The sequence below is a fragment of the Mastigoproctus giganteus genome, chromosome 13 (assembly GCF_048544385.1).
Source record: "Mastigoproctus giganteus isolate SK-2022 chromosome 13, ASM4854438v1, whole genome shotgun sequence".
In the NCBI taxonomy this organism is placed as follows: domain Eukaryota; kingdom Metazoa; phylum Arthropoda; class Arachnida; order Uropygi; family Thelyphonidae; genus Mastigoproctus; species Mastigoproctus giganteus.
In genome coordinates this window covers 125,715,377-125,740,899 of record NC_143587.1, presented here as the reverse complement: position 1 = coordinate 125,740,899, position 25,523 = coordinate 125,715,377, and the positions used below count along the sequence as shown (strand labels likewise).

The 25,523-nt window shown below is 38.4% G+C and overlaps 1 protein-coding gene across 1 annotated transcript in view; it reads right to left on the bottom strand.

Annotated features, from left to right (window-relative positions):
- Alg1 (ALG1, chitobiosyldiphosphodolichol beta-mannosyltransferase) overlaps positions 1–24,919 on the bottom strand; it is a 238,764-nt gene extending 213,845 nt beyond the window's left edge. The window contains exons 1-2 of the mRNA XM_090387354.1: positions 24,817–24,919; positions 1,396–1,487 (exon numbers count right to left, since the gene is read on the bottom strand). Coding sequence (XP_090243480.1) covers positions 1,396–1,481 — 86 coding nt within the window. The 5' untranslated portion in view covers positions 1,482–1,487; positions 24,817–24,919. The remainder of the gene's footprint in view (positions 1–1,395; positions 1,488–24,816) is intronic.
- Between the last annotated feature and the right edge of the window lie 604 nt (positions 24,920–25,523).

The window sequence follows — 25,523 nt, the reverse complement described above, 5'->3', positions numbered from 1 at the left end:
AATAATTAATATTAATTTAAACCACTACTACTAATAATAATAATATTGAAATTTTGGGAAATTTGTACCAAGAGAAGCAGCAGAAAGAAGCAAAAACAATAAAAGAACAGAGGACATACACAACTAATTCCCACAGCACTTACTGACCAAAATGTGGTTAGAGAGACAGATGAGGGAAAATGGAAAGCCTTCTCTGATAATCCATTCTCCTCAGACAGAAGTTAATGAGCAAAACATATCAGATGTTATATAAATATCACATATAATTCTAGATGTCGTTGTTGTTTGGTTGTTTCATGGTGCCCTAGCAGCTTAGGCCATAATGTGGCAAGTTATATAGTTGCAGGGGAGACTGAACATACAACTCATAAAATGCAACCGGGAAGAGTTCCAGAATGACAAAAATAAGCCAAGATTTTGTTTCCAACATTACCAAAACGCAATAGAACTCAGATCACCCTGGAAGCGAAACAATAGAAGGAATCAGGCTGCATTCAAAAGAGGTTTCTGTGCAATTGACCATGTACAAATCATCACTCAGAGAGTGATGCAGAAAATATAAGATACCATGGTGCATTCTATTCACAGGCTTTAAAAAAGCCTTTTGGTATCTAACATAATGCATATTCTTCAACCATCATAAGAAAAAGTTCTGCTGTCATTGACCCAAAATAGATACCAATAATTGGGATCAACACAAATCACTTTGCTCAATAAACCCACTAAAATTTGTATTCAAAGGAGAGTAGGAGATGCTGTCTACCCAGATTTGTCCATACGTGTCTTGTAGAGCTGAGGAAAATGGACTCCAATGGGGGCATGCCACTCAGAGCACATTTACAAGCTTTCCTTTTTAACACTATCAGGATTCCATTTAAACATAAAGGCTCACGCACAACTTTTATTATATTTAATATTGGCAATTGAAAAAAAAAAAAAAAAAAAAAAAATTGAGGTCCTACATAGTGCCTAACTATATGAATGTTACTGCATTTATTTGTAGATTCATCTATTTTGTGTAAAAAATATGCCAGAATGTGAAGAGGTTAACTATCAAACAGAGATCACTGGCAAAAATACACAGCAATGTGAAAATGGTCACGTCTAGCAGGAATCACTAAATAAATGTACAACTGCCCACAAATTCTCCTAGTATTTGCCAGAATTCCAATCCTTATCTCAGTAACAGACTATACTCTTAAAATAATTCTAGGTAAATAGAGGTTAATGTTTAAATATTAGTTTTATTGTGATGCATTCTCTTTTATCATTGTTCCACAAAATTCATTTAAAATTGCATGACCTGCAAAAATGAATAAAAGCAGTCAGCTAACATTAACATCAATGCTATTATTAGTACATCACAAACAAAATATAGGAATTCCAATCACTTACCCCAAACTGTATAGTGTAATGAGACAAAGAAGGGGAAACGAAGGCCAAGTAAATAAGATATCTTCAAAGGCATATCCAAACATCATACGTCCCTACAAATGAAGAATCAACATATACATTTAGACTCACAACAATAGTTTGGTAAAATCAAAAGTTCTGACAATAAATCACATAAAAATTCACATATATGGTGGATGTTCAAGTTTAATAATACTATTTCAGTTTTCTACACCTATCCTGATATTCTTAATACCTTTCCAACTGATTCACAACCAGTAAAATACTGGGCAGAAATGTATTTAAATTCTTTCTCGCCTCCACTCTAACAAATGTAAAGTTAAGTAGCAAAGGTTGTGGACTATATTTCAGAGCAGGCATTTAAGCAATTTGAAAACTCTAATGACAGATATAGCAATTTTCAACATGTGAGAGTGAGTGAGACAAAAATACTACAATTAACAATTTCTAACCTTTCCAGTAAATTCTAATGAATAAATGAAACACTCTCAGAACTACATGTGAATGATTATCAAAGCAGCGGCAGGCTAATATTGACACAGCAATTAATATTCCAAATGAATGTTCCTATACCTACAAATAAAATTGAACAGCATGCTCAAGTTTATTTACACTTCAAATATGCTGCTCAAAAACAAAAAGTTGCATGCTTGAAATGAAAAGTCACAGAACATGATTCATTGGGAAATAAAGCCAAGCATGAGACAAAAGTTACAGAAATGGTTGAGAAAAGTGATTAATCTGGCATTTTAACAAAGAAGTAACAATGTACATAGATCCATACACTACTCAATGGAGAGATAAAAATAACAGCTGCTTCCAATGCAGGAATATGTCAGGGAAAGGTTACATTAGTCCTTTGGTGTCTCTACAATGATTTCAGTCTCTGTGTGGTGATCCTTGCTGATATTTTCTCTCACTATCACTGTTAGCAGATTCAGTTCTGCAAGACTGCTAACATTTGTTGCACTGGATTCGCCTCTTTCCCTTGAAATTTCCCTCTGTGAGGTGTGATCTAGATCGATATTCTGCTGTTGAACATGTGGATAGTGCTATTGTTAATGAATAACTTTTGCAATAATTTGGAATAATTCCTTCCCAAAGACAGGAAATTCATGCCTGAAAGCTGCCATGTTTGGCAAAACTGCAGAAAGATGTTGCACTACTAGAAAGAGTACAGAGAAGGGCAATGAGATTAGTGAGTGGAACAAAGGGTTGCCTGTTACCAGGATAGGATTAATTTCTGCAAATTGCGACATCTGGAGATAAGGCACCTGCGAGGTGATCTGATTGAGGTGTATTAGGCCTTGAATGGTTTGAGCAAACTTAATGCTGATGGAGTTCTTCCTCTTGCTCAGATTCTGCACCTGAGGGGGGGGGGCATAAATTCAAATTGAGGAAAGAGTTGTAGAATAGATGTGCAGAAATTTGCCTTTAGTCAGCGGGTGGTTGATTGCTGGAACAAACTTCCACCTGCTGTTGTGGAAGTTGACACCTTAAATAAATTGAAGGCTGAACTAGACAAACTTTTGGAGTGAATGGATAAGTGTAATGGCAATTTTTTTTTTTTTTTTTTTTTTTGGCTGATGCTATATAAGCTTGCTTTCTTGCATCATATGCCTCTACTAATGTACTGCTAACACTGCACCCATCCCATATCATCTGGATGTACTGCCTTACATTTAATGTTTCTGAACTAAAAGTATAACCACTTTACCTCTCCTGTCTTGTCTGTCCTTACTAACATGCCTGGCGCCTCGGTAGCCAGGTGGGCAGGAGCAGCAGTGCGTAGCACATGCTTCTTGATTAGACCGGTGTTCGAGCCCATGAGCCACCAAATATGGGGGTGTGGGAAGGTCAGAGAATGACCACTGCATATCCCCAGAGCAATATGGTCTTAGTTGCTAATGCTCCTAAAAAAAACCAAACAACAAACCTAACATGCCAACATATGGTAAGTAACGTACATTGGTACTTAAGTAATGTACCAACTGTGTGGTACTCGGGGTAGTGGAGGGTATATGCCATAAACCCTCTGGATTTTTTTCGGTGAATAGTGTATACCTTCTGGATTTTTAAAGTCTTAAAAAAATAAATATTATTAAAATATTTACTGATGATTAAAAAATAAATTTATTAAGTTTATTTATAAATAAATAAATTTATATATATATATACACACACAGGTATACACTGTATACCCTCTGGAATTTGATTAAAAAGTCTGATATGCACAGTATATGCTCTGCTTTTTGTAACATTCATAGAGTATACCTTCTGCTAATTTTACGACCATAGCACTGGTGGTACTACACTCAGGTTAGTGTAAAATGAAAAAGAACTGGGAGTAATTTTGCAGTCGGATATGAAGTTCTCTGAGCAATGCAGACAGCCTACCTAGACAGCTCATGGGGTTTTGTCAATGACATATAGGAACATATAGGAATTTTGCTAGCAGGGATAAGGTAATGGTCAGGCCACATCTTGAGTACTGCACAGAGGTCTGCATTCCTCTTTAGGAAGGAAATAAAGCTGCCAAAACAAGTACAGAGAATGGCAATGAGATTGGTGAGTGGAACAAAGGGGTGCTCTTGCCAAGAAAGGCTTTAGTTCTGCAAATTGCAGAGTCTAAACACTAAGCACCTGAAAGGTGATCTCATTAAGGTGTTTAAGGCTTTGAATGGATTGAGCAAGCTCAATGCTGATGGGATTCTTCTTCTCACTCAGACTATACACAAGGGGACACAAATTCAAACTGAGGAATAGCGGTTGCAGAATAGATGCGCAGAAGTTTGCCTTTAGCCAGGTGGTTGATTGCTAGATTAAACTTCCATCTGTTGTTTATGGATGCTTAAATAAATGTATGGAAGAACTAGACAAACTATTAGAGGAAATAAATATATGAAATGGTAAGTGGCATTTTTTTTTGATGACTCTGTATAAGGTAATAGTAATAATATTCACCATATAGAGCAAGGAAGCCACAGGCTTTTGCTGCACTAGCAAAAAAAAACCAACCAAGTAAATAAAAAAAACACAAATTATGTGCTTCCCTTCTCACACAGGTAAGTATCCTTTGAATTTATTCAAACTGTCAGCCTCAATTACCTGCGAGGGTAACTTGTTCCAGCAATTAACGACTCTAGCTAAAAGAAAACTTCCTACAATCTAATCTACACCTCAAGCCCTGTAATTTGAATTTATGATCCTTAGGTCTGGAATTGTTTAGAACAGTGAAAAGTCCACCTTCATAGATTTTACTAATCTTTCTCTTAGAGCCTTATAAATCTCAATCAAGTCACCTCTGAAGTGACTGGTTGCCAAGCTCTGTAGCCCACATAATTGGAGTCTTTCCTCACACGGTCGGCCTTCTGCCAATTATCTCACAATTCGATTTGCCTGTCTTCAGACCCTTTCAAGAAGCTCGATGTTTTTTTCAGGTGAGGTCTCCAAACTTCAACACAGTATTCCAAATGTGGTCTTACAATTGTCTTATACAGTGGGATTATGACCTCCCTATCTCTAGAGGATAGAGTTCGGTAAATAGTTAATAGGACTACATGGGCTTTCCTGGCTGCCTTTTCACACTGTTCAGAAAACTTCATATCTGCCCATATCGTAACTACCAGATCCCTTTCCACCTCCACCTCCTCCTCCTCCCCTGTTTTTAATTCAACAACACCAAGTGTATAATTTATTTGTGGGTTGCTATTCCTCAAGTGTAAGACCTTGTATATAGCAGCATTAAAATGTAGCTGTGACTTCTCTGACCATCTTTGAAGTCTGTTCAAGCCATCCTGAAGGGATGCTGCTTGGCTCTGATCTTTAATAACTCTGTCAATCTTTACGTCATCTGCAAATTTTGACATTGCACCTTTGTTGATGTCAATTATGAAAATGAGAACCAATAGTAGTCTAAGAACAGATTCCTGAGGGACCCAACAACCCTTGACTTTACACCAATCTCAAGAATATCCATTAATCACAAACGTGCAGCCACCCAGCAATCCATCTTACAATCTTACCAGTAATCTGAACCTGTTCAAGCTTATGCAGTAACCTCTCACAAGGGACTAAGTCAACTGCTTTGCTAAAATCCAAAAAACTATGTTGAAAATATTCCCTTAGCAGCTCATAATTAACTCTGTCAAAATAGCCCACTAAGTTGGTTAAGATTTACCCTTAACAAAGCAATGCTGTATGTTCTTCAGAATGCCATATCTATCTAAATGTCCATGGATTACACTCTTACTGCCTCTAAGATTTTTTCTACCACTGAAGTCAGACTAACCGGTCTGTAGTTACCAACATCACCATTAGCATTAGTATAGGCATATGATGCAAAAAAGCAAGCTTATGCAGCATCAGCCAAAAAAAAAAAAAAAAACTTCCACTTCACCCCTCCATTTGTTTGAAATACCTGTCCAGCTGAGCCTTAAATTTATTTAGACTATCAACTTCCACAACAAGGGATGGAAGTGTGTTCCACCAACCAACTACTCGCTGGCTAAAGGCAAATTTCTATACGTCTATCCTACATCTGTCTTTCCTCAATTTGCATTTATGCCCTCTCAGGTGATTATTCTGGGCAAAAAGGAAGAATCCCATTGGCATTGAGCATGCTCAAACCATTCAAGGCTTTATACGCCTCTATCAGATCACCTCGCCGGTGCCTAATCTCCAGACACTGTAATTTGCAAAACTTAAGCCTTTCTTCGTAAGAGCAACCCTTTGTTCCATTCACTAATTTTGTTGCCCTTCTCTGTACTCATTCCAGCATCTCTACATCCTTCTTGAAATGAGGCCTCCAGAACTGTATACAGTACTCATGGTGTGGCCTGACCATTGCTTTATACAAGGGAAATCACCTCCTTATCCCTGCTAGAAAAATTCCTGTACATCATTGATAAGACACCATGAGCTACTTTTGCTACCCGTCTGCACTGTTCAGAGAACTTCATATCGGCCTGCATAATTACCCCCAGGTCCTTTACATTCGCTACCACTGTCAGTGTAGTACCACAGAGTTGATACATTGCTCTGGAGTTACTGTTTCCCATATGTAGTACTTTACATTTGTCAATGTTAAACATTTGCCACCTCTCAGCCCATCTGCTCAACCTTTCCAGATCCTGTTGCAGCAGCATAGCGTCAGTAGTGTCCTTAACAAACCTGCTAACCTTTGTATCGTCTGCAAACTTGGACATTAAGCTTGACATACTATCATCAAAATTATTTATAAATACAGAACACAATAATGGACCCAACACTGATCCCCAAGGGACTCCACTAATAACATTAGTCCACGATGAGCAGTGTCCATTGATTACCACTCTCTGTCTTCTCCCCCTCACCCACCCCTTTATCCATAGCAGCAATTTGCCTCCAATGCCACACTGCTCCAATTTGTGCAGCAGTCTTCTATGTGCGACAGTATCAAAAGCCTTTCTAAGATCCAAGTATATAATATCAAAGTTATTCCCTGCATTCAGTTCTCTTGTGACTGCATCATAGTATCCAATCAAATTGGTCAGGCAAGACTTCCCTTAACAAAACCATGCTGTGTCCGAGCTATAATTGAAGTCTTGTCTAGATGATCCTGCAGTGCTTCTTTAACCAGTGCCTCCATTAATTTTCCTGGAACAGAAGTTAAACTCACAGATCTATAATTACTTGTATCAGCCTTTGATCCTCCTTTGTGAATTGGGGTCACATTTCCACATCTCCAGTCTATGGGTACCTCCCCTGAGTCCAAGGAAGCTCCCATAATTATGGCTAAGGGTTTGCTTACTTCTTTTGCTGCCTCCTTTAATATAACCGGATAGATCCCATCAACCCAAGTGCCTTTCTTGTGTTTATCTTAAACACTTTCTCCTCCACTTTACTCTCTTATTACAAGATTATCTAGCTTACTGCCAGAGTTGAATACACCTCTGGCATTCCGCTCGCTGAATAACTCCTCATGTGTGAATGCAGATGCAAAATACTCGTTTAGTTTGTTAGCTACCTGAGCAGTGAGTTAGCATTAGCATTGGTAGAGGCATTTGATGCAAGAAAGCAAGCTTATGCAGCATCAGCCAAAAAAAAAAAAATAAATAAATAAATAAATAAAAAATAACCGCTTCCACTTCACCCCTCTGTTCGTTCGAAATACCTGTCCAGCTGAGCCTTAAACTTATTTAGGCTATCAACTTCCACAACAAGGGATGGAAGTCTATTCCAGCAACCAACCACACGCTGGCTAAAGGCAAATTTCCTCACGTCTATCCTACATCTGTCTTTCCTCAATTTGAATTTATGCCCTCTCAGGTGATTATTCTGAGCAAGAGGAAGAATCCTATCAGCATTGAGCATGCTCAAACCATTCAAGGCTTTTTACACCTCTATCAGATCACCTCGCCGGTGCCTAGTCTCCAGACACTGTAATTTGCAAAACACAAGCCTTTCTTCGTAAGAGCACCCCTTTCTTCCATTCACCAATCTTGTTGCCCTTCTCTGTACTCGTTCCAGCATCTCTACATCCTTCTTCAAATGAGGCCTTCAGACCTGTATACAGTACTCCAGTGCCTCCATTAATTTTCCGGGAACAGAAGTTAAACTCACAGGTCTATAATTACTTGTACAAGGGAATAATCACCTCCTTATCCCTGATAGAAAAATTCCTATTTATCATCAACAATACACCATGAGCTACTCTTGCAGCCCGTCTGCACTGCTCAGAAAACTTCATATCTGCCTGCACAACCACCCCCAGGTCCTTTTCATTCCCTACCACTGTCAGTGTAGTACCACAGAGTTGATACTTCACTCTGGGGTTGCTGTTTCCCATATGTAGTACTTTACATTTGTCAATGTTAAACTTCATTTGCCATCTCTCAGCCCATCTGTTCAACCTTTGAAGAGCCCGTTGCAGTAGCATAGTGTCAGTAGTGTATTTGACAACCCTGCCAACCTTCGTATTGTCTGCAAACTTGGACATTAAGCCTGATATACCATCATCAATATCATTTATAAATACATAAAACAATAATGGACCCAATACTGAACCCTGAGGGACTCCACTAATAACATTAGTCCACGATGAGCAGTGTCCATTGATTACCACTCTCTGTCTTCTCCCTCTAAACGACCCCTTTATCCATAGCAGGAATTTGCCTCCAATGCCACACTGCTCCAATTTGTGCAGCAGTCTTCCATGTGCAACAGTATCAAAAGCCTTTCTAAGATCCAAGTATATAATATCAAAGTTATTTCCTTCATCCAGTTCTTTTGTGACTGCATCATAGTATCCAATCAAATTGGTCAGGCAAGACTTACCCTTAACAAAACCATGCTGTGTCCTAGCTATAACTGAAGTCTTATCTAGATGATCCTGCAGTGCTTCTTTAACCAGTGCCTCCATTAATTTTCCGGGAACAGAAGTTAAACTCACAGGTCTATAATTACTTGTGTCGCCCTTTGATCCTCCTTTGTGAATTGGGGTCACATTTGCACATCTCCAGTCCATGGGTACTTCCCCTGAGTCCAAGAAAGCTCTCATAATTATGGCTAAGGGTTTGCTTACTTCCTTTGCTGCTTCCTTTAATATAACTGGATAGATCCCATCCACCCCAGGTGCCTTTCTTGTATTTATCTTCAACAATTTCTCCTCCACTTTACTCTCAGTTATTACAAGATTCTCTAGCTTACTGCCAGAGTTGAATACACCTCTGGCATTCCTCTCGCTGAATAACTCCTCATGTGCGAATGTCAATGCAAAATATTCATTCAGTTTTTTAGCTACCTCAGCAGGATCATCAACAGTTGACCCATCGATATCAAGTAGACCAATCTGATTCATCCATTTCCTTCTAGAGTTTACATAAGTAAAGAACTCTTTGCTGTTTTTCTTTGCATCCCTCGCCAAAGATTTCTCGTAATCTGCCTTCGCCTGCCTAACCTCCTTTGTAACTTGGTTACAGATCAACTTGTATCTATCACTTGTATATATCAGGCTTCTGTGTCACGTGTGAATTTGTATGTATCCCATGCATTTTTCTTCTCTGCCATATGTCTCATTAGTTCATCTGACATCCACTTAGGCCTAAACCTTGAACAATATTTCTTAGTTGGTATGTAAAGACTAGTAGCTTCCAAGATAAGTTCTTTGAATGCTTCCCATTTTGAATTTGCTGTTGGTAACATCATCAGTTGGTCCCACTGTATAGAATTTAAATACTGTCTCAGTCCATCGTAGTCGCCTTTACGAAAGCAATAACCCTTCCCTTTACCCCTAATGGTAGTTACATCTTTGAGTAAATCCCACTTCGGCACACTGTGATCACTGCCACCTAGTGGTTCATTTACTTGCAGATTCTTAATGCATGAAGAAACACTACTGATAATCAAATCAAGAGTATTACTCCCTCTAGTTGCCTCCTGAACATGCTGATGTAGAAAACAATCATCCAATAAATCCACAAAAGCCTTGCTAGTGTGTGAGTGACCAGCCCCAAAATTCCAGTCAATATCTGGGAAATTAAAATCCCCCATTATAAGACTCCCTGATTTACTGGCCCACTCTATTTCCCCGTACAGTTTCTTATTATACTCATCAGAGTCATTAGGCCTATAGCACACTCCTACTCTCAATTTTGATCTCCCAATGCTTATGTCCAAACTGACTCGACACTGCAGTGTCCAGCAATGTCGACTGGCTTCACTTCCTTGGATTTTATGTATTTCTTAACTAATAGCATAACCCCTCCTCCCTTCCTATCCTTTCTGTAGACATTGTACTCCCCAAATTCCCGTTCTGCATTCCTTATATCTGTGTGACACCACATCTCTGAAATCCCCACAATATCTGCCTTTGATGTTTTGAGCAATACCTCAAATTCATCAAATTTATTTACTAAACTCCTAGCATTGGTGTACACGCAAGTATACATGCACCTGTTCTTTTTCTTAGCTACCCTAACACAACCTATGTGTTTATTTGTACCCTAATGATTCCCAGAAGTCTCTGAAATATCCTGCATCTTATTTTCCAGGCTGCAGCTCATTCCAATAGAAGCAGTGGAAGAATCACTTTCACCTCTGCTAGTGGCTACTGTTAATCTATTAGTCCTTGTATCCCCCCCCCCAATCTAGCAGTTTTCCGACCCACCTAACACTGCCTCGATAGCATCAGCAAACATTCTTGCACCCTTTCTATTTAAGTGTATCCCATCCCTGTGGAAGCAGTCTCTCCTGTTAACAAGTACAGACCAGGCTGAAAAAAACAGTTGAACAGTTGAACCATCGATAAAAACAGTTCAACCATCGATATCAAGTGGACCAATCTAATTCATCCCCTTCCTTCTAGAGTTTACATAAGTAAAGAACTCTTTGCTGTTTTTCTTTGCATCCTTTGCCAAAGATTTCTCGTAATCTGCCTTCGCCTACCTAACCTCCTTTGTAACTTAGTTACAGATCAACTTGTATCTATCATAGGCTTCTGTGTCACGTGTTAATTTATATGTATCCCATGCATTTTTCTTCTCTGCCATATGCCTCATTAGTTCATCTGACATCCATTTAGGCCTAAACCTTGAACAATATTTCTTAGTTGGTATGTAAAGACTAGTAGCTTCCAAGATAAGTTCTTTGAATCCTTCCCTTTTTGAATTTGCTGTTGGTAACATCATCAGTTGTTCCCACTGTACAGAATTTAAATACTGTCTCAGACCATCGTAGTCGCCTTTACGAAAGCAATAACCCTTCCCTTTACCCCTGATGGTAGTTACCTCTTTCAGTAAATCCCACTTCAGCACACTGTGATCACTGCCACCTAGTGGTTCCTCTATCTGCAGATTCTTAATGCATGAAGAATCACTACTGATAATCAAATCAAGAGTATTACTTCCTCTAGTTGCCTCCCGAACATGCTGATGTAGAAAACAATCATCCAATAAATCCACAAAAGCCTTGCTAGTGTGTGAGTGACCAACCCACAAATTCCAGTCAATATCTGGGAAATTAAAATCTCCCATTATAAGACTGTTTTTATAACTGTTTTTATGTATTGGTGATACATTGGCACTTCTCCAATCCAAAGGGGAGATTCCTTTGCTTTCATGCATCATTTGCCTCTGTTAATGCTAATGTGGAACTGTTTCAAAAGCTTTGCAAAAATTTAAGTAAATAAGATCAAAATTATTCTTTGCAACCAGTTCCTTTGTAAAGACTCTACAGTAACTAATCTGATTAATAAAGCATGATCACCCCCTTAACAAATGCACGATGTAATTGCCCTATAACTCCATAACTTATGGACTTCATAATTTTCTCTAATACAGAAGTTAATTAGGGAATTACAAATCTGTAATTACTCACTTCACCCTCTGAATCACTTTTATGAATAGGAAACAATCTATAGAGAATTCCTCTGAATCCAAGGATACTCATTTTTATGGCTAAAAGTTTGACTGAAACAGAGGAGCTACAAACGGATACTGCTATAAACCTTTTTTCTTTAACATTTACACAAATTTTATGATAAGAAGTTGGAGACTAACTGTTTATGGTAATATTCCTCTAAAACAAGGAACATATTCAGACAATCTACTGTTCACAGATGATCAGATTTCAATACCCTGCTCTAAGGATGATTTACAATATTCAGTCTATCATTTAAACTTATTCGCAAAAAATATAATATTGGAAATATCACTAGGAATAGCCAAAGTAATAGCTTTCCAAGGTCATGTCCATAAGGAGCAAATTCTGCATAGAAAACTAAATCCAAGAACAAGTAAATAGTTTTAAATATTTTTGATACCCTTTATATATATGGAAGAAAAAAAAAAGACAGACTCAAAGATAATAAATTAAAACAGAGCACTAGGGATCATAAATCAAGTTATTAGACCTTTGTTTATACAAAAATAAGAATTTACAAACATTAGCTTATCTTTACTTATGTATAAAAGTGAGGCTTGGACCATGTATAAGAAGGATGAAAGAAGAATAATGGTTGCAAAGATGCAATTTATGAGAAAAACTGCTGCTAACACCAGACTTTCCAAAAAGAAAACATGATATAACGGAAGTAAAGAAAAACCAATCACTGAACACATACAAATTTACAGAAGATGGGCCAATCATGTACATAGAAAGAATAAACAAACAATCACTACATAAACAGTTACAATATAGTTCTAAGTTATTAGCATTAGTAGAAGCATTTGATGCAAGAAAGCAAGCTTATGCAGCATCAGCCAAAAAAAAAAAAAAAGTAACATAAATAATAAAAATAACCACTTCCACTTCACCCCTCTGTTCGTTCGAAATACCTGTCCAGCTGAGCCTTAAACTTATTTAGGCTATCAACTTCCACGACAAGGGATAGAAGTCTGTTCCACCTACCAACCACCCGCTGGCTAAAGGCAAATTTCCGCACATCTATCCTACATCTGTCTTTCCTCAATTTGAATTTATGCCCTCTCAGGTGATTATTCTGAGCAAGAGGAAGAATCCCATCAGCATTGAGCATGCTCAAACCATTCAAGGCTTTGTACACCTCTATCAGATCACCTCGCTGGTGCCTAGTTTCCAGACACTGTAATTCGCAAAAGTTAAGCCTTTCTTCGTAAGAGCACCCCTTTGTCCCATTCACCAATCTAGTTGCCCTTCTCTGTACTCGTTCCAGCAGCTCTACATCCTTCTTGAAATGAGGCCTCCAGGCCTGTATACAGTACTCTAGGTGTGGCCTGACCATTGCCTTATACAAGGGAATAATCACCTCCTTATCCCTGCTAGAAAAATTCCTATATATCATTGACAATACACCATGAGCTACTCTTGCAGCCCGTCTGAACTGCTCAGAGAACTTCATATCTGCCTGCACAACCACCCCCAGGTCCCTTTCGCTCTCTACCACTGTCAGTGTAGTACCACACAGTTGATACGTTGCTCTGGGGTTGCTGTTTCCCATATGTAGTACTTTACATTTGTCAATGTTAAACTTCATTTGCCACCTCGAAGCCCATCTGCTCAACCTTTCCAAATCCTGTTGCAGCAGCATAGTGTCAGTAGTGTCCTTGACAACCCTGCCAACCTTCGTATCGTCTGCAAACTTGGACATTAAGCCTGATATACCATCATCAATATCATTTATAAATACAGAAAACAATAAAGGACCCAACACTGAACCCTGAGGGACTCCACTAATAACATTAGTCCACGATGAGCAGTGTCCATTGATTACCACTCTCTGTCTTCTCCCCCTCAACCACCCCTTTATCCATAGCAGCAATTTGCCTCCAATGCCACACTGCTCCAATTTGTGCAGCAGTCTTCCATGTGCAACAGTATCAAAAGCCTTTCTAAGATCCAAATATATAATATCAAAGTTATTCCCTGCATCCAGTTCTTTTGTGACTGCATCATAGTATTCAATCAAATTGGTCAGGCAAGACTTACCCTTAACAAAACCATGCTGTGTCCTAGCTATAACTGAAGTCTTATCTAGATGATCCTGCAGTGCTTCTTTAACCAGTGCCTCCATTAATTTTCCGGGAACAGAAGTTAAACTCACAGGTCTATAATTACTTGTGTCAGCCTTTGATCCCCCTTTGTGAATTGGGGTCACATTTGCACATCTCCAGTCCATGGGTACCTCCCCTGAGTCCAAGGAAGCTCTCATAATTATGGCTAAGGGTTTGCTTACTTCCTTTGCTGCCTCCTTTAATATAACTGGATAGATCCCATCCACCCCAGGTGCCTTTCTTGTGTTTATCTTCAATAATTTCTCCTGCACTTTGCTCTCAGTTATTACAAGATTCTCTAGCTTACTGCTAGAGTTGAATACACCTCTGGCATTCCCCTCGCTGAATAACTCCTCATGTGTGAATGTCGATGCAAAATATTCATTTAGTTTGTTAGCTACCTGAGCAGGGTCATCAACAGTTGACCCATCGATCTCAAGTGGACCAATCTGATTCATCCCCTTCCTTCTAGAGTTTACATAAGTAAAGAACTCTTTGCTGTTTTTCTTCGCATCCCTTGCCAAGGATCTCTCGTAATCTGCCTTCGCCTGCCTAACCTCCTTCGTAACTTGGTTACAGATCAACTTGTATCTATCATAGGCGTCTGTGTCACGTGTTAATTTGTATGTATCCCATGCATTTTTCTTCTCTGCCATATGCCTCATTAGTTCATCTGACATCCATTTCGGCCTAAACCTTGAACAATATTTCTTAGTTGGTATGTAAAGACTAGTAGCTTCCAAGATAAGTTCTTTGAATGCTTCCCATTTTGAATTTGCTGTTGGCAATATCATCAGTTGATCTCACTGTACAGAATTTAAATACTGTCTCAGTCCATTGTAGTCGCCTTTACGAAAGCAATACCCCTTCCCTTTACCCCTAATGGTAGTTACCTCTTTGAGTAACTCCCACTTCAGCACACTGTGATCACTGCCACCTAGTGGTTCATTTATCTGCAGATTCTTAATGCATGAAGAATCACTACTGATAATCAAATCAAGAGTATTACTCCCTCTAGTTGCCTCCCGAATATGCTGATGTAGAAAAAATCATCCAATAAATCCACAAAAGCCTTGCTACTGTGTGAGTGACCAGCCCCAAAATTCCAGTCAATATCTGGGAAATTAAAATCCCCCATTATAAGACTCTCTGATTTACTGGCCCACTCTATTTCTCCGAACAGTTTCTTATTATACTCATCAGAGTCATTAGGCCTATAGCACACTCCTACTCTCAATTTTGATCTCCCAATGCTTATGTCACACCAAACTGACTCGACACTGCATTGTCCAGCGATGTCGACTGGCTTCACTTCCTTGGTTTTTATGTGTTTCTTAACTAATAGCATAACCCCTCCCCTCTTCCTATCCTGTCTATCCTTTCTGTAGACGTTGTACTCCCCAAATTGCAGTTCTGCATCCCTTATATCTGTGTGACACCACGTCTCTGAAATCCCCACAATATCTGCCTTTGATGTTTTGAGCAATACCTCAAATTCATCAAATTTATTTACTAAACTCCTAGCATTGGTGTACACACAAGTATACATGCACCTGTTCTTTTTCTTAGCTACCCTAACACAACCCATGTGTTTACTTGTACCCCAATGATTCCCAGCAGTCTCTGAAATATCCTGCATCTTATTTTCCAGGCTGCGGCTCATTCCAATAGAAGCAGTGCAAGAATCACTTTCACCTCTGCCAGTGGCTACTGTTAATCTATTAGTCCTTGTACCCCCCCCCCCAATCTAGCAGTTTTCCGACCCACCTAACACTGCCTCGATAGCATCAGCAAACATTCTTGCACCCTTTCTATTTAAGTGTATCCCATCCCTGTAGAAGCAGTCTCTCCTGTTAACAAGTACAGACCAGACTGAAAAAAATTCTACCCCTTGAGCCCTGCACAATCTTTCCAGGGCCAAATTGATTGACAGGGCTCTCATCACATACTCCCTCCTATCGTGTCTGGGCAGAATTGCAGACACTTTCAATTTCAACCCTAATTCACGGCTTTTTTTCATCAATGACCCGTACTTGTCAAGTAATTCCACCGGTCTCCTGCTCTTAATATCATTAGTGCCAACGTGTAGAACTATATCACCTTTTGTGCCCTTAAAAGATGATATCCGCTCTACAACGTCATCAACTTTTGCCCCTGGCAGACATACCCTGGTCCTGTTCCAATTATAAGCCAAATGGGACAAGATCTGTCAACAGACCTCATGGAGGCAACATATGATAAATTACCAGGTCACTACCCCAGTTATAAAACCCCAACTTACAACCATTGTGCAATACAAATAAAACTCATTAAGATACAAGGTATGTTTTCAATCTTCAAATGTTTATTTTTCCTCCCATTGAATACAAATGGATAAATGCTACTGAGAGTTTAGCGCTGTATTAAACTTATTATACCTTTCATGAAAGTTGTGCCAATCCTTGGCTGATAAGCCCACAGCAGTCAAAAAGGAAGAAAAATGCATTGGATCATTATAAATTATCAGGGGTTACAGAAACCTACAGTAACTATAGCCTAATCTGCAAACAGGTCACTAAAGGAGAGTTAGGCAAGCTAAGGAAGATGGTAAGATATCCTTGGCTAAGAATGCGAATAAATTGCAAAAAAAAGTTGTTGCTTATTTTCACACTAAAAAGAAAGGGTTAAACCACATTGGTCCACAAGATATGGAAGGCATAACTACTGATGATCCTGTTTGGGTTGTTGACAAAAGGAAAAAATATTTTGGATCTACATTCACATTTGAAGTTTTTAGGGATGGGTATACAAGATGTATAACAAGTTATAACTGGGAGCTAAATGGTTTTGTTATAACAGAAAAAAATTGGAAGAGAAATTGCTGAAGCTAAATGTAAATAAAGCATCTAGAGCTGATGTGGTCTATCCAGTTACATTAAAAGAAGCAGCAAAACAGGTAAACCTTTGGCCATAATTATGGGAGCATCCTTTGATTCGGGGGAGATCCCTATAAGTTGGAAATGTGCAAATGTCTCTCCAAAAAAAAGGAATAATTAGATGAATTATGATGAGAAAAAAGATGAATTATGTGCTTCCCTCCTTACATAGATAACTATTCAGTAGACTTCTGAATTTCTTCATTTGTCAGCCTCAACTACCCATGGAGGTAACTTGTTTCAGTAATCAACAACTCACTGGCTGAAAGAAAACTTTCTGCAATCTAGCCTAAACCTCTTCTCCTGTAATTTGAAGTTATGGTCCCTAGTTCTGGAATTATTTATAACATTTAAAATTTTGCCTTCATTCATTTTACTAACCCCTCTCAGTGCCTTATAACCTCAATCAGGTCCCCTCTTAAGGGGCTTGATTGCCAAGTTATGTAGCCTACATAAAGTTTGTTCCTCGTACAGTTGTCCTTTTGCCAATCTCACCATGAGAGTTGCCTTCACTGGATCCTTTTAAGAAGCTCAATGTCTTTTTTTAGATGAGGTCTCCATACCTGAGCACAGGTATGGAGACCTCATCTACATACCTGAGCACAGTATTCCAACTGCAATCTTATGATTGCCTTTTACAGTAGGATTATGACCTCCCTATCTCTACAGGCTATCATTCAAAAAATTATTGATAGAACCACAATGGACCCATAATGGACTCAATGGTTAAAGTGGTAATGCAGAATCACCTTGACAGGAATAGAGCTATACAAAAATCACAGCATCTTGTATGACCAACTTGATTAGCTACTATGATATAAGGAACTGGATGCAAAAAATAATTTTGGCATCATATAACTTAGTATTCAGTAAAGCTTTTGATGGTGTTCAACATGAAAGACTGCTGTACAAATTACGGCAGTGTGGCTTTAGGGGCAAGTTACTGCTATGGATAAAGGGTTGACTGAGTGGCAGGAGATAGACAATGGTTATAAAGAGGAACTGCTCTTCTTGGACTTATGATATTGTTGGGTCCCTAGGAGTTCACTGCTGGGCCACTTGTTGTTTTCAATATTTATTAATGATATTGATGAAGGCACATTGAGCTTATTATCTAAGTTTGCACATGATACAAAGGTTGGCTGGATGGTCAATGAAAGGAATTAATGCATAATACATCAACATATCTAAAAAATTAGGCAGATGGAGCTGAAAATTTAAACAATTTGGCCTACCAAATTTGGGTATTAGAGAAAAAAACTTCAAATCTTTAGGCAAAAGATGTGAAGCTTTCTTAGATGGTTTCTTTGCTGATGAAAACATCTGTGAACACCAGTTTGTGAACTTAAGTTCATTTCATGATATTTATCCTAGATCATTAAATATTTGTTTTTGCAAGCGTGGATATAATTCTTTGCACTTAACTGACTGCATCCATCAGCACCTGTTTTGCCAAAAGTTCCTTCTTAATACTTATATGGATCAAAAAATAAATAATTTTTAATAAAGTATGATCAAATATCATTGAAATTAACTATAAGTTTATTTTCTTTATTCTATCTTTTTTTATATTTGAATAATATATTTATAGTCTATTTCCTTTTTTTAAGCAAAAATAATAAAACAGAAAAAAGGAAATGTAATTTTATCTTCTTTATTTTGTTCCTTGTTTAAATGAAAATGTTATTCTAACCAATTAAAAATGATAATAAAAACTGTTTCAAGATAATAATTTTGGAGCAAGGCACTGAAGATTTTTAGAAAATCTATTGGTCACCAGTGAATAATTTGTAATATAGCATGGCACAAAGCCTTAATTTGATCCTGATTACAATGTTGGGGCAGCTTACTTGATTTCATCCTGATTATCACGTTATGTTCTTTGTGACCCCACCACAACCCATATGAGTCACAAGGGGGCCTGCATATCTAAGATTACCAGAGACATTAATGGTGAGAAGAACATCAGGGGTGAAATTGAAGTGAAAAGGCCATCAGAAGCAATAATGGGAAAAGGAGGGCCCAGAATTGATAGAGTAGTGTTAAAAATGGAATTAATATTAATAAAAAGCCAGACAACAACAAATTTAATATGCTGGGTGGACAGAAACATTATGGAAAAAGGGAAGACTGAGCATTAGCATTAGTAGAGGCATATGATGCAAGAAAGCAAGCTTATAAAGAATCAGCCAAAAAAAAAAACCTTCCCTTTTCACCCATCCATTCAGTCCAAAAGTTTGTCTAGTTCAGCCTTGAATTTATTTACGATATCAACTAGCACAACAACAGATGGAAGATTGTTCCAGCAATCAACCAACCACCCACTGGCTGAAGGTGAATTTCTGCATATCTATTCTACAACTGCCTTTCCTCAATTTGAATTTATGCCCCCTCAGGTGCAGAATCAGAGCAAGAGGAAGAAAGCCATCAGCACTGAGCTTGGTCAAACCATTCAAGGCCATATACACCTCAATCAGATCACCTCACAAGTGCCTAGTCTCCAGACATTGCAATTTCCGGAAATTAAGACTATCTGGGTAACAGCAACCCTTTGTTCCACTCACTAATTTTGTTGCCCTTCTCTGTACTCGTTCTAGTGGCTCAACATCTTTCCTAAAATGAAGCCTCCAGACCTGTACGCAGTAATCAAAGGTGCGGCCTGAACACTGCTTTATACAAAGGGATAATCACCTCCTTGTCCCTGCTAGAAAAATTCCTATATATCATTGACAAGACCGCATCAGCTACTCTTGCAGCCTGTCGGCATTGCTCAGAAAACTTCATATCTGACTGCACAATTACCACCAGGTCTTTATCATTCTCCACTATCCTGAGTATAGATAGTACACCACAGTTGGTATGTTATTCTGGGGATACTGCTACCAATGTTAAACTTCAGTTGCCACCTCTCATCCCATCTGCTCAACTTTTCTAGATCCTGTTTCAGTAGTGTACCGTCCTTATTGTCATTAACAACCCATCCAACCTTCGTATCATCTGCAAACCTGGACATTAGGCCTTCTTCAATATCATTCATAAATACAGAAAACAAAACGGATCCCAAACACAGATCCCTGGGGAACTAAACTAATAACATTACTCCATGAAGAGCAGCATCCATTGATTACCACTCTCTGTCTTCTCCCACTCTCTCATCCTTTTATCCATTGTAGCAACTTGCCCTTAATGCCATACTGCTCCAACTTGTACAGTAGTCTTCCATGTGCAACAGTATTAAAAGCATTCCTAAAATCTAAGTATATGATATCAAAATTATTTTTTGCGTCCAGTTCCTTTGTGACCACATCATAGTGTCTAATCAATCTGTACAGACAAAACTTCCCCTTAACAAACCCATGCTCTATCTTAAATATAACTGTAGTCTTGTCTAGATGATCCTGCAGTGCTTCTTTAACCAGTGACTCCATTATTTTCCCTGGAACAGAAGCTAAACTAACTTGTCTAATTACTCCTGTCACCTTCTGACACCCCTTTGTGAATTGGGGTCTTATTTGCACATCTTCAGTCTGTGGGGACTGATTTAACTCCGAGTCAATGGATGCCCTCATAATCATGGCTAAAGGCTTGCTTACTTCCTTCCTTTGCTGCCTCCTTTAAATATAACTGGATAGATTCCATCCACCACAAGTGCATTCCTTATGTTTTACTTCAGCAATTTCTCCTCCACTTTGCTCTCAGTTATCACAAAATCATTTAACTCCCTGCTAGAATTCGATAAGCTTCTGGCCTCCACTTCCCACCAGAATTCATGTGTGAACGTAGATGTAAAATCCTCATTCAGTTTGTCAGCTACCTGAGCAGAATCCCCAACAATCGCACCATCGATATCAAGTGAACCAATCTGATTCATCCCATTCCTTCTAGAGCTTTCATAAGTAAAGAAGTTTTTGCTGTTATTCTTTGCATCCTTTGCAAAAGATTTCTCATACTCTCCCTTCGCTTGTCTAACATCTGTGACTTGATTACTGACTATGTTATTTCTGTTTGTTTGTCTGTTATTTGGTTTTCAGGAGCATTAGCAACTAAGGCCATATTGCTCTGGGGATATACAGTGGTCATTCCCTGACCTTTCCGCATCCTCCGTATTTGGTGGTTACGGGCTTGAACCCCAGTCTAATCAAGAAGTATGTGCTACGCACTGCTGCTCCTACCCACCTGGCTACGGAGGCGCCATTTTATATCTGCCATAGGCATCTGTGCTCCTGATAATTTATATGCGTCTAATGCATTTCTCTGCCACGAGTCTCATTAGTTCATCTGACATCCATTTAGGCCTAAACCTTTAACAGTGTGTCATAGTTGGTATGAAAAGCCTAGTAGCTGCCAAAATTAATTCCTTGAATGCTTCCCATTTAGAATTTGCTGTTGGTAACAGTATTGAAATTCTATAAAGTGGGACCAACGTCATCAGTTGGTCCCACTTTATAGAATTTCAAAAATCTCTCAGACCATTGTAGTTACCTTTATGAAGGCAAAAATCCTTCCCTTTACCCCAATGGTATTTTACATCTTTGAGTATCATCATTTATGGACTAATTCAATGGAAACGTTCGGTGAAACACAAGCAGTTGCTCTCGATATCTCAAAGGCTTTTGATCGTGTTTGGCATAAAGGTCTTCTAAACAAGCTTGCATCTTATGGTTTGCCAACTGCTTTTTGTAATTGGTTACCCAGTTTTCTCTCTGATCACTCACTGAGAGTGATGGTAGATGGCTCTGTCTTCTAACTTCTCCACTAATGCCGGCATCCCCCAAGGTTCAGTTCTTTCCCCCACTCTTTTCCTCTTGTATATTAATGAGTTTCTTCCATTGACTGGAAATTCCATCCATAGTTTTGCCGATGTTAGCACATTGCATTCCACTTTCCATTTTGAGAAACCTTGCCAAGCTCAATCAGCTCCAGGTAATTCTCCAGTGGGGCAAAGACAACTTAGTTGATTTCAATGCTCCTAAAACTCAGTCTTGTCTTATATCTCGCAAAAAGGATTCTTCTGCTCCCATGCTTATCTTTGATGACACTCAGATTTCTAGGAAAAATGATATCTCTTTTAGGGATTACCCTGACTTCTAATCTCTCTTGGCACAAGCACATTACAAATATTGCTTCCTCTGCATCAAAAAAACTTGGTTTTGTCTTTCGCTCTCGGCGTTACTTTTCTTCCAAACAGCTGTTCACTCTTTACAAATCGCAAACCTGCCCAACCATGGAATACTGTTCCCACATCTGGGGTGGTGCCCCCAAAACCTCTCTCGGGCTTCTTGATTCCGTTTAAAAGAGGGCAGATAGGTTAATTAATGACTCCTCTCTAACAGAGTCTCTCCACTTCCTGTCTCATAGACGTACTGTTTCTGCTGCATGCCTCTTCTACAGATATTTCCATAGGCACTTTTCTTCTAAATTGGCTTCTATAATTCCCGCTCTCTTTCAAAACAGTCCGAAAACGTGCCAACATCCATTTACTGTCCAACTTCAAACTCACAGAACCAACTTTTCATCTTCCTCGTTTATTCGTTCAACTACAGTTTTCTGGAACAAACTTCCTTCATACATATTTCCTGAAAATTAGTCTACAGAAGTTCAAGTTCAATGCCAACAAATATCTTCTTTCGTCTTCTCAACCTCCAACCCAAGCACGGTACCAAGTACTATAGGTTCCAATACCTCTCGTGTTTGGGGTTTACATTGAAAAAAAAAAAAAAAATCTAACAGCAGTATACTGTGATCACTGCTACCTAGTGGTTCCTTTATCTGCAGATTCTTAATGCATAAATAATGACTTCTGATAAGTAGATCAAGGGAAGATCATATTACTCCCGTTAGTTGCCTCTCGAACATGCTGCTATAGAAAACAATCATCCAATAAATCCATAAAAGTTGCTAGCGTGTAAGTGACCAAACCACAAGTTCTAGTCTATAGCTGGGAAGTTAAAATCCCCCATTATAAGATAATCTGATTTACTGGCCCTTCTATTTCTCTGTACAGTTGTTCATTATACTCATCAGAGTCATTAGACCTATAAAACACTCCTACTCTCAACTTTGCTTTCTTAGTGCTTATGTCACACCAAACTGACTCAACACTGCACTGTCCACCCACATCAACTGGATTCTCTTCCTTAGATGTTGTGTTTCTTAACTAACAGCATCACCCCCTCCTCCTCTTCTGTCCTGTCTATCCTTTCTGTACACATTGTACTCCCAAATTCTAATTCTGAATTCTTTATCACCGTGTAACTACATCTTTGATATTTCAAAAATATCCACTTTTGATAGACTTTTTCTCGTTTGATGAATATCTGGTAACCCTAAGCACATCCCATAAGATTCCTCGGCAGGTTCTATAAAGAGCTCCCCTTCCTGCTTTCCATATTACAAAATGTCCCAACACAATTAATATTGTACCTCTGCTTATAGCTATCATTAAATTTCCCTGTGCATCCCCCCACTATGTTTTCCAAACTGCCACACTATCAATGGCATCAGTATATATTCTCATTTCATTCAATCTCTATTAAAAAAAAAAAAAAAAAAAAGTCTCTTTGCCATGCTCTGAAAAATTCGAGGGCTGGATTTAAACTTGTTGTGGCCTAAGCTATAACAGGTATGAGGCCCTCATCTCTTACCTGTGACAATATTAAAAAAAGAATTTTTTAAGATGGAGTGAGGCCCCTTGCAATGTGAGGCCCTGGGCTATAGCTTGTTTAGCTTATGTGTAAATCCAACACTGCTTTGTATAATCTAGCCAGTGTCTAAATAATTAATTGGCAAGGCTCATCGAGGCTGAACTAATCATGCCTAGGCCATATTCCAAGCACTTTAAAATACAGCCTTAACCCATGGTTTTTTCTATTACCTCACACCTAATGAAGTAAAGCCATAGTTTGCCTTTGCTTCGCATTTTTAATACCTAAGCATATAAAAATATCTTTTGTGTGCTTAAAATATGCCAATTATTCTACAGTGTCACTCACTTATTTCCCCCCCCCCCGTCAAACATAACTTAGTCCAATTCCAGCTATATTGGATAAAATATTACCTGTTTCCCTGAAAACAGTTACTAAGAAAAACCACCTCCTGTGGGAGCACCACTGCTCTTGATCCCACTATTCAGCCATAAAATGAGGGCACATTCTGGCATTAAGTTGAGCAGTTGCAGACTTGATGAGACAAGTCTTTATGCAGTGGGACTTTTGGGGGTACATCATTGGCAGAGTTCTGGGAAATCTGGAAAGAAACTCTGTTTACAGTGAGTTGAAGTTTGTGTACTTACAAACTTAAAACAAAAGATGAAAAACAGCTTTTTAATCATTTTAAGATCATTAAATAACTGGGTGTTGATAGTAGGAAACCTAAATAAAGTGGAGATCTCCAGAAATCCCACAGAATTGGAGGAAGATGAGTCTCAGAACATTAACAGTATCAACAGAAGCAGTGTAGACAACGTCAAGACCCGAGTTACAGTACTACTACTACTACTGAGAAAGCTTGGTTATTTTTGAGATCACAACTCCTTTCACTGCGATTTTTTTGTTTGTTATGTGAACATACTGTTACCAAATATTACTGGCCGTATTTAGTAAAACTCGGTAGGCTGGCAGCGTTAGACATTTTTTAACCATATAATGTACATTCACAAAAAGCATAATTTTAAGAAGTTGCCTGAACACCTCATTAGCATTAGTAGAGGCATACGATGCAAGAAAGCAAGCTTATGCAGCATCAGCCAAAAAAAAAAAAAAAAAAAAAAAAAACATTATGTGAATGTATAAATTTCATGGCTTAAATAGCTCTTCCTGTTTTTTCTTACCTCCTTTTCATTAAAAATTTCTGCCTTAAAAGAGCAAATTCAGTGCCCTACTTCCAACTAATCGTTGAAACAGGTGGGCTGTATTAAGAATTAAAATGACCACAGCCAAATTTAAATATGCTCAAAACGTTGATATAAAACAATTGGTTACCTAATCAAAATATAGCCCTTCGCATTTTTTGTAAGAGATTTTTGTGAAATGGTACGAGTTTTTCACAATGTACACGACACGAACAAGCTACAGTTTGAAATTTGCCACGTATATTGGCAAATTTCAAATCGCTCACAGAGTCGTACTCCGTGATAGGGTATTGGAATAAAATTCAGTAACATAAAGAACTACAAACGCAACAGATTATTCAACATCTGTAAAATCAATTACGTACTGATGAAATTAAGTTTAAAATTCTTAATTTATGTAATGATTTTTTTTAAAGTTCAGTAAATTTGACTTTTTTTTTTTTTTTTTTTTTTTTTTTTGTAACCTGGATGATAGCGTGCTTCCTAACATCATTTGGCTGATATAAAAGTCAGAGGCGTACGCTGAAAATAATATTGAACAAGTAGTATGACATCAGTTCTGAACATACCTATAAGGAAATATAATTTGCAACCATGCTTGTCATGGCAAACTTTACTAGACTTATACTACAATAAATTTTCTAACATTCCATAGAGCACTAGCAGTGGAAAATGATGCAAACTTATACGGAATTAGCCAAGAACAAAAGACACCTGCCATTTCACCTGTTCATTCCGTCCAAGGAAGGAATGAACTAGTTTATCTAGTTCTTCCTTAAATTTAATTAAACTATCAACTTCCACAACAACAGAGGAAAGTTTGTACCAACAATTACG